The sequence below is a fragment of the Erinaceus europaeus genome, unplaced genomic scaffold, assembly GCF_950295315.1.
Source record: "Erinaceus europaeus unplaced genomic scaffold, mEriEur2.1 scaffold_1297, whole genome shotgun sequence".
Taxonomy (NCBI): Eukaryota; Metazoa; Chordata; class Mammalia; order Eulipotyphla; family Erinaceidae; genus Erinaceus; species Erinaceus europaeus.
In genome coordinates this window covers 1-13,297 of record NW_026647590.1, presented here as the reverse complement: position 1 = coordinate 13,297, position 13,297 = coordinate 1, and the positions used below count along the sequence as shown (strand labels likewise).

General features: G+C 52.8%; 1 protein-coding gene across 1 annotated transcript; it reads left to right on the top strand.

Moving 5' to 3' along the window:
- Positions 1 to 1,151: 1,151 nt before the first annotated feature.
- On the top strand, positions 1,152 to 13,293 carry LOC103125385 (serine/threonine-protein kinase TAO2; the record flags this gene model as incomplete). The annotated part of the gene is made up of 12 exons (XM_060184149.1): positions 1,152 to 1,920; positions 5,044 to 5,210; positions 5,398 to 5,469; positions 5,584 to 5,685; positions 6,138 to 6,183; positions 6,316 to 6,412; positions 6,551 to 6,664; positions 6,755 to 6,846; positions 11,922 to 12,015; positions 12,115 to 12,196; positions 12,943 to 13,110; positions 13,270 to 13,293. Coding segments are annotated over exons 2-12 (1,023 nt in total), but the record flags the coding sequence as incomplete, so codon positions are not given.
- Between the last annotated feature and the right edge of the window lie 4 nt (positions 13,294 to 13,297).

Genomic DNA, 13,297 nt, shown 5'->3' with positions numbered 1-13,297 from the left:
GAAACTGAGCACTCAGTATCAACATTGCCTATTTTGCTTAGGCCAGACTGGGCCACAGGGGACAGGAAGTGGTGGGTTCCTGAGGTCACCCCTACAGGGCCCAATCCCCCCTCTGTGTCCTTCCTGCAGCCCTCCCTTATCCTCACCCAAGGACGCTCTGACACGAGTCCCCCCCCCCCCCCTTTTCTCTCCAGGTGTGTATCATCTTGGGCTTTGGTTCAGATTTGGAAGAAATGCTACAAAAAAAAGTGGAGAAATAAAAGGCTTTTTTTTCCCCCTTCAATGTTTCCCAAGATATTTATTGGGGATTGGGTTGAAGTGGTAATTTTTAGTGTCCACTGGCCTCCCCGCCTCGCCCCTCTCCAACGGGGTTATTTTCTCTCCTCTGTTGGCTTTTCAGTTTGGGATACAGATTGGTTAGAGTAGGAGCTGCTTCATTTCTTTCCCATGGTTGTGACTTGACCCTGGAAAACTGCTTTTGATCTCAGCTCTGCCACTTTACATCTCGTTTTTCTTCTATGAAATGAAACCCAGAATCCCAGCTAGCCGATAGAACCAGGGGGGCTCTGGGCCTGATGTTGGCATATTAGAATATCGGAATGCTTTAATGTAACTGCAGTGTGACCTTGGGCAGCTGATGCAACGACAGAAGGGCCTCATGTTTTTGGAGGGATTGGACACTTGGACTTTTCCTAGCACCAATTCCTCGATCTCAGAAGCCCACGCCCAAGCTGGATGGCGACTACCCAAAGCTGTCCGTTTTCCCGCCTTTCCGGCGCCCAGCAACAGCCTTCCCTTACCCCTCCCGGCATCAGCCCTGCACGCAGACTCAGACATGGCTTCTCCGAGCCTTCTACCCGGGCCCCCTCAAAGCTTCCCCTAGCAACAGGCTCGGGCTCCGAGCGAGGGCAGGGTGGGCGCATGCGCCGCAGCCCTCTCTGCCACCAGTTGTCAGACCCCGCGCTGGGCTCCGCCCCCTGGAAGCCGAGCCTGGCTCTCCGCCTCCTCCCACCCGGAGCCCGCGTGGCGGGGCGCGCGCGCACTCGACCCGGCAGCCTGGCGAGAGGGGCGGGGTTGCTTCCTTCGGTCCCCGCCCCCTGTGGCCCGGCGTCCCTACCGCGCCTGCGCGATCCCGCCCGGTCTCCATCTTGGAATTGGGAGGAAGAGGGAGAGGGAGAGGGAGACCGGGAGGATACCAGGGCTGTGGTGCCGAGAGAGGCTGAGGCTGAGAGGAGGAGCAGGAGAGAGGGTGCAGGGACCACCCTTAGCCGCCGTCTTTAGTTGTCCCCAGGGGAGAGGCGGGGAGAGGGCCGAGGCCGGGGTGGGAGTGGGGACTGTCACCCTCGGACCCCGGGCGTGAGAGGGGCCGTGCGGCCGGACGTCCTCAGGGTGGGCCCCCTGTCGGCGGCCGGAGACCTGGGGCTCAGTCCCTCCGGTCCCGTATTTCTGCGCTTGGCCTCTCGCTCCTCAAATATCGGAGTATCAGCCCCGCAGACTGCAGCGATCCGGGACTCGGGTCCCAACCTCACTAAACCTGGGGCTGTGTCTCCTAGGATTCCCAGTACCCGGGGTCCAGGCCCCTGCGTGCACCGGTCTCCGGGGTTCACTCCCCACGCGCTCAGGGATCAGGCTCAGCCACTCCCCATTCCGATATCTGGGGGTCAGACCCCACGATCCGAAATCCGGGATTCAGCAGCTGTCGCCCTCGAGGAGGTGGAGGACTGGACCGCGAGGTCAGATCAGGTTGTCACCCCCTCCCCTCCCAGGGAGGCTTCCCGGGCCCGCCCCTCAGGAAGGGCGACCGCCGAGGCAGAGGTGGCAAGGGGGGAGGTCTCCTTGCCCCTCTCCCTGCTTGGCAGAGCCGCTGGAGGAGCCCAGGAGGAGGCGGAGGCTTTGGGGCACCATAGTGACCCCTACCAGGTGAGACACGGGGTGCAGGGGCGCGGGTCCCTGTGCTCGGCATCGAGAAGAAAGGGCGCTCCCTTCTGAGCAGCGGGGCCTGGTTAGATCCTCCCCTCGGATGGGGAAGTCCAGCAGTGGTCAGCCTCTGGCTAGCCTTAGCCTTGCCTTCTGCGGCCATCATTTCCCCCCTCCTCCCTCCATTATGTCTGCATGATGAGGAGGCTTCAGGTGGCAGGGCTCACCCGGGCTCTCACCTGCTGGGGTGCTTGAGCTAATCAGATGGTCTTGCACCCGCTCACTTTGCCCCTCGCAGCAACCTCTCTCCCTGATTAGAACCCCCTTTCCCTCTGATTGCTCTGGGGTGTGAGAGTCTCATCCCTGTCTCTGACCCCCCCCCCCAGGTCCGCTTATCAGCCTGGTAGACATGTCGCTATTGGGTTCCTTGTCCTTTCAAGGAAGTGGGTATGTGTGCATTTGTGTTTGGGGGTGCCTGACAATCTTTCCCTCTGCTCCAGTTACCCCCCAGCCCCCTGCTGTCGTGGTAGAAATGACCTCATACATCTTGTCAAATGCAGATTTTCTTAATGTGACCCCTCCCCTCCTTTCCCCATTCACTCTATGGGACCTGGGCCAGGTTGGGAGGGTCTTTTATTGCTGTCTTCCCATTTTACAGTTGAGAATATTGAGGCCTAGAGAGGTTGTCCAAGGTCACACCTTGGCCAAGTCAGGATTTGAAATAAAGCTCTCAAGTTTTGACCCCCCCCACACACACCTGTCTCTTGTCCCTTCTGTGCTTTGGCTTGGCCATAGGTCCAGAAAAGGACTTGGGGTGAGATGTAAGTATGGTGTGTGTGTGTGTGTGTGTGTAGCTTTTTTAGGAGGGAAGAAGCTTTTCCTCGTGCGAGGCTCTGGCTCCTGCCTTCTGCCTTCATGGATCTTTCTCTCTACTATGACCTTCATCTTTGGCCTGGGCTCCTGGGAGGGCCCTCTTCTGCCAGATAATGCCCAGAGTAGTGCCTCTCAACAGTTAAAGCCAAGATGATCCCCAAAGTATTAGAGCTTTGTGTCCACCCCAGAGGCAGGGAAGGAAAAGAAGTCCATACGCTGAGTGTCTGCACAGTGCTCCCGGGTGTGGGATCTCATTGACTAGCTCCCAGCAGCCCTGGGCTCTAATGCATTTTCCCTGGGGAGACTGAGTGTGAGGAACTTGCTGAAAGCCCTGTTGCTGTGCATTGCAGATGAGCCGGGCTGGAGGTGTAGACCAGCCCGGCGGGGGTTTCCTCACCTGCAGAATGGAACTGGCGGTGTCCATTTTCGAAGGTGGTCATGACCTAACCCAGACCTTGGCAGCCACTCGAGTTCCCCGTTCTTGGAGGAAGAGGCTTCCTGTGATGTTTTACTGGCATCCCTCACATATGGCCCAGGCGGGGGGGGGGGGGGGGTGGTGGCTTCTGAGCTTGGCATTCTTGGCTGAGTGCTGGTAAAAGAGGTCAAGAGAATTCCTCTGGCAAGTTGTGAGCACCTGCCTTTGTGTGTGGGTGTGTGGTGGGGTGAGGGGTGCTTGGCAGGGTTGCTGGCAGGAGGATGGAGGCAGGGGAGCTGCAGTCAATCAGCCGCCCCCCCTCCCCAGGCTATTCTGAGCCCTCTGCGCCCTAGGGGCCTCCTTGCCCTCCAGCTTCCAGTTGGGGTGAGGAGACAGAATTAACAACAGTACAGGAAACAATGTGCGACAGAATATAATTACATGCTAAATTGTTAGGTTCTTTGAAGGAGCTAGAACTCTACTCTAGGAGTCCAGCTCTGCCAGAAGGACTAACAAGCTCTGCTGAAATTCTAACAAGTGCTAAGCCAGGACCCTGGCCTGGAACCCCCTCGGGGGTCTTGGCTCTGATGTACCCAGGTGATGGGTGTTCTGGAAGCTTTCTCTAAGGACTGCAGTGGGCAGGGGTTGGGGGGCTAGTGTCTTCCTCTGGGAGTCGCAGGGCTTGAGATGTTTGCTGTGACCGGAAAGCTGGAGGTCCTGTTTTCTGACAGTGGACAAGTCCTTTCTGTGCCTCAGTGGCCTGGCCTGTGAAATGGTGATGATGGTGGCCCGGGGACGGCAGACAGTGGCTATATAGTATTGGACTTCAAGCCATGGGGTCCTGCCAGAATGATGCTCTGATTCTCTCTCATATGAATCAGGTTTTTTTTTTTTTTTAATACAAAGAAGGGTGGCAAAAATAGCTCTCTTGCTCTGCCACGTACATATTCCACCCAGGTTCAAGCCTGGCCCCTGCTACTTTGGTGGAAGCTTTGGTGCTGTCTCTCTTCTCTTTCTGTAGCTGAGGGAGAGGGAGAGAGAGGAAGAAGTAGTAGTATGATCCTGCCCTGTTCGCTATATAGGACTATTCTGATTCATCTTTGGACACATCACCTGACCTTTCTAGGCGTCTTGCTCACCTACAAAAGAGGAATGATGGCCACCTCAGAAGGCCGTGGGGGCCAGTCTTTACAGATGTCTTTCCTGTACCTTTCTGCCATGCTTGTCAGTAAGGGGTCCACATCACAGAGAGACCCACCTCCCAAACCAGACACCAATTCCACCTCCACTCTCCCCTGTCCATCTCTGTGCCATGGCAACTAGCCCTATTTGAGAAACAGTCTTCTGGCCCCTCTGGGCCAGTACTGGTTTCTAACAATGGCCGGATTTCCACTGCCTCCGGCCTGGCCGTTTCCTGCTCTCTTCCCAGCGTGTGAGAGGTTGAAGGAGGAGGGGGCCTTGCCGCCAAGGGGAACAGGAAGATGCAGGGAAATATTTGGAGCATGAGACTTGTGGAAATCTGGGGTCCTGATTGGAAGGCAGGGGCTTCTTTTCCTGAGTGGAGAAGTGGCGATCATTAGGGGACTTGTTGAGGGGCTGATGGGGGTGGTGAGGAAGCCTGGGTCCTAGTCTGGGGACTCTAGGGCCCCCAGCCTGTGCTCCGGTTGCCAGGACAACTCCACGCCCCCCAGCTTTGATGGTGTTCCTAATCTCCCCCTGCCCATCCCCAGCAGCGCTTCCTCATTGGGGAGCCCAGGGAGAAGGCAGAAGCTTGAGGAGCCCCTTTTCTGTGAGGGTCCCATTCTTGCTCTGAGGGCTGTTTCGTCTCCATTCTCCAGGCCAGGCCGCATTCTCAGGGCCCCCAGGGGCCACCATGCCAGCTGGAGGCCGGGCCGGGAGCCTGAAGGACCCTGACGTGGCTGAGCTCTTCTTCAAGGATGACCCTGAAAAACTCTTCTCTGACCTCCGGGAAATTGGCCACGGCAGTTTTGGAGCTGTCTACTTTGTGAGTTGGGGCTTGGAAGGGTGGAGTGTGGGTAGGAAACTGCTGTGCACTCCCCTGCAAACCTCCAAACAGCCCCTCTTTTGCCCTCCACTCCGCCCAGCTTTCCTGCCCTCTCCTGGGCCAGCGAATCTTCCCATGGCCCCTTTCCCACTGAGGGGCTTCACCCGCTTCTGCTCTGGTCCTCTAGGCCCGAGATGTCCGCAACAGTGAGGTCGTGGCCATCAAGAAGATGTCCTACAGTGGGAAGCAGTCAAACGAGGTGAATCAGGCTTGACAAAACTGGGCAGGGGGCTGGGGACCCCAGTCTCAAGGTACAGCTTGAATAAGCATCTCCTCCCTTGACCTCCTCCTCTTCCTTTTCCTTCTCCTCCAGAAATGGCAGGACATCATCAAGGAAGTGCGGTTTCTACAGAAGCTCCGACACCCCAATACCATTCAGTACCGGGGCTGTTACCTGAGGGAGCACACGGCCTGGGTAAGCTGGGCCCTGACTCTGGCTGACCAGTCTCACCAGAGGGCTTCCTCACGGGGATCGGGCAGAGGAGGTGGCCGCTGCCAGCCCCTTTAGTCCTCAGACACCCCCCAGCCCCCACCTTGGGAGCAGTGTCCACCCAGAAGAGGTTGGTTTGAAGAGTGACAGAGACAGGTGTTGGGAAGGGGCATGTGGGCTAGCGGAGCTGGGCTCTGAAGGAATCCAGACAGGGGTGCTGGCGATGTCTCGGGCTCCTCCTAAGGAAGGCCTTGACTCTGGCCACAGTCCCAGCACCCTCATTTTCTCAGTTGCCCTTCCTTTCTGTCATTACTCCGGGGGCGGCACTATTCCCTGAGTGGAGGCTAGACAAAGCTTTCTGTTTTGGATCGCTGCCCAAGTGCAAAGGGCCAGGGGTGATGAGATCTGCTGATCTCTGACTTTTGACCCTTCCTTAGCTGGTGATGGAGTATTGCCTGGGCTCAGCTTCCGACCTGCTAGAAGGTAAGTGACTCCTTGGCCAACAAGTGGGAGGAGAGCAGAGAAGCTGTAGGGGAGGCGTGAGGGGCAGCTCATTTCAGCCTCTCACTCTTGGGCTCCCTCAGACTGACGTTTTCCCCTAACTTGTGCTCCCAGTGCACAAGAAGCCCCTCCAGGAGGTGGAGATCGCAGCTGTGACCCACGGGGCGCTCCAGGGCCTTGCTTATCTGCACTCGCACAACATGATCCACAGGTACAGGCAGTGCTGGCTGTGGCCGGGAGGGGGTGCTCTCTATAGCATTTCAGCAGTTTTCTTGGGAGTTTGTTGCGAAAGCCTCTGCCCAGCCTTCCTGAGATGCACGTCTTCTCCCTCTGCTTTTGCCCCTGGCAGGGATGTGAAGGCGGGGAACATCCTGCTATCAGAGCCAGGCTTGGTGAAGCTGGGGGACTTTGGTTCTGCATCCATCATGGCACCCGCCAACTCCTTTGTGGGCACCCCGTACTGGTGAGTGCAGAGAAGGCCCCAGGCTGTCGGAGCAGTGCTAGGCAGGGTCTGTGCAGGTGATCAGTCTCTTTCTCCGGACTTTTCTCCCAGGATGGCTCCAGAGGTGATCCTGGCAATGGATGAAGGGCAGTACGATGGCAAGGTAGATGTCTGGTCCTTGGGGATAACCTGCATCGAGCTGGGTAAGGACGTGCTCTCTGTTCCCACAACTTCTTTCTTCTCTACTCCTTTCTCTTTCTGTTCCTACTGCCAGACCATCCCATCCCCTGCCTGTTACTATCAGCGTATCTTTTTGGTTGCCCTTGTTGTTATTGCTATTGTTGTTGGATAAGACAGAAACTGAAAGAAAAGGGGAAGACAGAGGAGAGAAACATAGACACCTGCTTGTGAAGCGACTCCCTCCTGCAGGTGGGGAGCTGGGGGCTCGAACAGGGATCCTTGAGCCTGTCCTTGCACTTCAAGCCATGTGTGCTAAACCCACTGCACTACCACCTGGCCCCACTATCACTGTATCTTGCCATCCTCTGTACCCTTTAGACCTTTACCACTTTGATTCTACCCTTCACCCCCAGTACAGGCAGCTGTCAGATTCTGCCAGTTTTCAGACCTAAAAATCTTATAGCATTCTCTTGTTGACCAGTGCTCAAATAATCCTAAATGTTTTGTTTGATTTTTGAGTGCCCACTCTTTGCCATATACTGTGTTGATAGTCTGGTGTATGGTGTGTGAGTGATAAGGACAGACTAACTCAAGGCGTCAACCATGCCACAGTCCTCATCTCTGCCGGCATGCAGTATTCAAACAGCTATTTATTTAAAAAGTGTCCGGGGCTGGGGAAAACAGCACAGCACTATCTGTATACAATTGTCTTTCATACCTGACCAGAGTTCCCAGGTTCAAACACCAGCACCACCACAAGCCAGAGATGAACAGTGTTCTGGTTAAAAAAGAGAGAGGGAGAGCGAGAGGGAGAGGGATAGAGAGAGAGAGAGAGAGAGAGAGAAAGGTCTGCCTGGGAGTAGTGAAATCCCACATGTACACAATCCCAGTGCCACAGTCAAAAAAGGAATACAAAGCAACTGTTCAGTGAGGTGATGTTTGAAAGAACTTCAACAGAGGGAGTCAGGCAGTAGCACAGCGGGTTAAGCGCAGGTGGCGCAAAGCACAAGGACCGGCATAAAGATCCTGGTTCAAGCCCCCAGCTCCCCACCTGCAGGGGAGTCGCTTCACAGGCGGTGAAGCAGGTCTGCAGGTGTCTATCTTTCTCTCCCCTTCTGTCTTCCCTTCCTCTTTCCATTTCTCTCTGTCTTATCTAACAACAACAACAATAACTACAACAATAAAGCACCAAGGGCAACAAAAGGGAATAAATAAATATATATTAAAAAAAAAAAAGAACTCCAACAGAATACCAGACAAAAATACAGTCACCTAGGACACAGGTGCTGTTTTCTCACCAGCAACTTCTCCCTGGTCACCACTGCCCAAGATTGACCTAAGCTCAGTCCTGTGGTTCTACTCCTCTCTTCGGAGCCATCCGTGGTTTCCCATTGCCTTTGAAGCCACAGGGCGATAGCATAATGGTTCTGCAAAAAGACTTTCATTCCTGAGGTGCCAAGTGTCTCAGGTTCAATCCGCAGCATTACCATAAGCCAGAGTTGAGCAGTGCTCTGGTAAACTTTAAAAAAAAAAGACTGAAGCTATCATATGTTAACTTCTTTTTTTCACCGATCAAGATACTGGCTTTTAATTGTGTCTTAGTGACTTGATAACGGCTTACAGAATTATTACTGTAAGATTTCTGGGATATAGTTTCACAGTGCACCCACCAACAAAATTCTCTCTCTGTGTTTCTCCATGACCCTCCCACCCCATCATTTCCTACACCAAAGTAAAGATTCTGGTTCCCAAATGAGCTCCACCGCAGCCCTGGAAGTGCCCTCTACGCAAGGACAGGGGCTTGGGCATACTCTTCCTCCCCACCTTTGCCTTCTGTGCGTCTGGATCTACCATGTGAGATCAAGGCCAGATGGGTGATGGCTGTATAAACAGAAAAACGGATCTATTTTATTCTTAAATTTTGGTAGTAACATGGATACAGGATACAGAAAAGTCTTACATTGAGGGGATAAAGTCAGCCTTGGTGATTCTTGGCCACTGAGTCTGGGAGCAGGGCGCGGGGCGGCTGTGGCCCGTGGAAAGGAGCCTGGCAGTCGCTCTGGCGCAGGGCTTCACTGTGCAGCAGTGGAGGTTCTGTTTCTCTAGATCTGATTTATTGATTTAATTTGATTTTTTACTTGCCAGCAAGGTAATCACTAGGGCTTGGGACCAGCACTGCTCCCTGAGGCCATTTTTTCCTTTTTATTCTTCCCCTTTCTATTTTGTTTTGATAGGACACATAGAAATTGAGAGGAGAGGGGAGATACATAGATAGATAGATAGATAGATAGATAGATAGGGAAAGATACACACCTGCAAACCTGCTCCATTGCTTATGAAGCATGTCCCCTTCAAGCGGGGAGCGGGGTCGTGGTAATGTTTGTGTGCACTTCACTGGGTGTAACACTGCCTGTATCAGAGTGTTGATAAAAAATATTTTTTGGGGGGGTCGGGCAGTGGCGCAGTGGGTTAAGCGCACGTGGCGCAAAGCGCAGGGACTGGCGTAAGGATCCCGGTTCGAGCCCCTGGCTCCCCACCTGCAGGGGAGTCGCTTCACGGGCAGTGAAGCAGGTCTGCAGGTGTCTATCTTTCTCTCCCCCTCTCTCTCTGTCTTCTCCTCCTCTCTCCATTTCTCTCTGTCCTATCCAACAACAAAGCAACGTCAACAATGGCTATAATAACCACAACGAGACTGCAACAACTAGGGCAACAAAAAGGGGGGGGAAATGGCCTCCAGGAGCGGTGGATTCATGGTGCAGGCACCGAGCCCAGCAATAACCCTGGAGGGGAAACGAATTTTTTTTTGGTGGGAGTCGGGCGGTAGCACAGAGGGTTAAGCGCACATGGCACAAAGCACAAGGACTGGCATGAGGATCCCGGTTCCAGCCCCCCGGCTCCCCACCTTTAGGGGAGTCGCTTCACAGGCGGTGAAGCAGGTCTGCAGGTGTTTATCTTTCTCTCACCCTCTCTGTCTTCCCCTCCTCTCTCCATTTTTCTCTGTCCTATCCTACAACAACAACATCAATAACTACAACAATAATAAAAGCAAGGGCAACAAAAAGGAAATAAATATTTTTAAAATGTATATATATATTTGGAGGAGTTGGGTGGTAGCGCAGCAGCTTAAGCGCAGGTGCTGCAAAGCGCAAGGATGAGTAAGGATCCCAGTTCGAGCTCCCAGCTCCCCACCTGCAGGGGAGTCGCTTCACAGGCGGTGAAGCAGGTCTGCAGGTGTCTTATCTTTCTCTCCCCCTCTGTCTTCCCCTCCTCTCTCCATTTCTCTCTGTCCTATCCCACAATACATATATGGGTGGTGGCACACCTGGTTGAAGGCACATGCTACAGTGCACAAGGACCTGGGTTCAAGCCCCTGGCCCCCACCTGCAGGGGAAAGCTTTGTGCTCTTTCCCTTTCTAACAGTCTCCTATCAATTTCTGGCTGTCTCTACCCAATAAATAATAAAGATAATTTTAAAATATTTTTTTAATTATTTTAGATAAAGACAGAACTTGAGTGTGAAGGGGGTGCCAGGGAGAGGTAAAAGAGATACTTGGAACACTATTTCACCGATATTGAAGCCTTCCATCTGTAGGTGGGAACTGGGGACTTGAACTCGGGTCCTTGCACACTGTAATGTGTGCATCAACCAGTTACAGCACTGCCTGGCTCCTCTTTTTTTTTTTTTTAAGTAAATTTACTTATTTATTTATTTAGTTGTATTCCCTTTTGTTGCCCTTGTTTTATTGTTGTGGTTATTAGTGATGCTGTCGTTGCTGGATAGGACAGAGAGAAATGGAGAGAGGAGGGGAAGGCAGAGAGGGGGAGAGAAAGATAAACACCTGCAGACCTGCTTCACCGCCTGTGAAGCGACTCTCCTGCAGGTGGGGAGCCGGGGGCTCGAACCAGAATCCTTAAGCAGGTCCTTGCGCTTTGAGCTACGTGCACTTAACCCCCTGCGCTACTGCCCGACTCCCCATAAGTTTAACCCTCAGATCAGATTTTCTTTTTTAAGAGAACTAAAACATCAGACTGTTGTTGGGATTTAACTTAAAAATTACCATTTAGACCAAAACCATAAAGCATTTGAGTCTGGACCTCAAGGAAGTCCTACAATGAAAGTCTACGTCGATTACCTCGTTTTTTTTTTTTTTTTTCTCTTAATTCCCTACAGACATAATGACTTTAGAGGTCCACCACACACTGCAGTTCCCAATCATTTCCCTTGAGAAGAGAGCCATAGTGTCACTCTGGCACATGTAGTGCTGGTGATGGAACCCGTGCTGGAGAGCCCGACGCTGTAGTATCCACTGTACCACCTCTGGGGTCACTCAACTCATTTTTATATTTTATTTATTCCCTTTTGTTGCCCTTGTTTTATTGTTGTTGTAGTTATTATTGTTGTCGTCGTTGTTGGGCAGGACAGAGAGAAATGGAGAGAGGAGGGGAAGACAGAGAGGGGGAGAGAAAGATAGACACCTGCAGACCTGCTTCACCGCCGTGAAGTGACTCCCCTGCAGGTGGGGAGCTGGGGGCTGGAACTGGGATGCTCACGCCCATCCTTGTGCTTTGTACCATGTGTGCTTAACCCTCTGTGCTACCGCCCGACTCCTGCTCAACTCAATTTTAATCTGATGCTGTTAAATACCATTTAATCTTTCCTATTAGACTAGAAATTCCTTAAGGACAGGGCCTGTCTCTTCCATCCTTCTGTTCTTCCTTTTTTGCTCCTTTCCTTCCTCTCTCTGTCCCCCCCCCCCCACGCACCCCTTTCTTTCCCAGAGCCCTGCTCAGCTCTATTAAGGTGGTGCTGAGAATTAAACTGGGCCTTGCGTGCCTCAGACATGCAAGTCTGTTTCATAACCACTATGCTATATCCCTGTTGTCCTCTCTTAAGCCCCCCCCCCTTTAAAAAAATTTATTTATTAATGATGAGTTGGGTGAGAGAACATGCAATACTGGGGATCAAACTTGGGACCCGCGTACCTGAGAATAACACTTTATCCGCTGTGCTACACCCTTGGGGTCATGGAACACGAGCCTTTGTTTCTGTCCCATTCTCTTCTGCTTACCGCCTTCTTCCCCTGATCTTTCCTTATAGCGGAACGGAAACCACCACTGTTTAACATGAATGCGATGAGTGCCTTATACCACATTGCACAGAACGAGTCCCCCGTGCTCCAGTCAGGACACTGGTGAGGACCGGGATTCCTGGGCCTGGGGGTCAGGCCATCGGATAAGGCGGCCTGACTCTGAGCCTTGCAAACCCTCTCTCACCCTCCCATAACTTCTAGGTCTGAATATTTTCGGAATTTTGTCGACTCCTGTCTTCAGAAAATCCCTCAAGACAGACCAACTTCAGAGGTGCTTCTGAAGGTGAGCATGCGCCATGCCAGTATTCTACAACTAGTAGCTGGTCAGCTCATTCAGTGAAATGATTGATGGCTAATTCTTCTCCCACAAGAAACTTATTTATGAATAAGTCCTCAGTGCCCTGCGGACTCTTTGCGTTAAAAGATTACCAGACTCTCCTTACTAAATAATGTTTTCTACCTTTTATTAGTCAGTGGTGTATAGAAACGCTAGCCAGGGCCTCTAGTCAGAATGTGATATCCACGGTTATCACAATGATCTAATGTAACTAAAGAACAAAAAACCTGAAAAGCGTTTTCATTGGTAAATGTATGACCTCTCTCAGGTGATTTTTTAATTTTTTTTTTTTTACTTATCAAAAGTGATGGGCTTCTCTTCTCCCCGTTCCCTTCACTAACCCTACGGAGCCTCTGTTGTGAAGTGATTTCCATTGCCTAGTGTGACTGACTTGAACCTTAATCGTGGAATCTAGTAAGAGGTGCTTAGAGGCTTTGTCACACAGCACTCTGAGGGAGGATCATATCCTCTGACTTCATGGCTGAAGGATCAAGTGAACATCTGGGGAGTAGCAGTTGTGTGGTGAAGATTGTCACGAGGGGAGAGGTGGGCACAAGACCACCATCAAGCTATTGTGTGTTGGACCCAGAGTGTGCTTCGGGCCAGGGGGGATGCCGTGACCGATCCGTGGGTCCTTGGGGTGCAGAGGTGCTTGGTGGCATCAGGCCTCACTCGCTCTTCTCTGGCCCCAGCATCGCTTTGTGCTCCGGGAGCGGCCCCCCACAGTCATCATGGACCTCATCCAGAGGACCAAGGATGCAGTGCGGGAGCTGGACAACCTGCAGTACCGCAAGATGAAGAAGATCCTGTTTCAGGAGGCACCCAATGGCCCTGGTGCCGAGGCCCCAGAGGAAGAGGAGGTGACCCAGCTTGCTCTGCCCCCCTACTTCTCTATCATGTTGTGATTGTCTCCTAACAAATACTTGTCCCTCCTCACACCCCTCTGTCTCCGTGTGTTCCCTCTCTGTACACACCCTTGTCCTCCTCCCCCTGCCCAACAGCCTGTGCCCTGTCCACAGGAGACGGAACCCTACATGCACCGGGCTG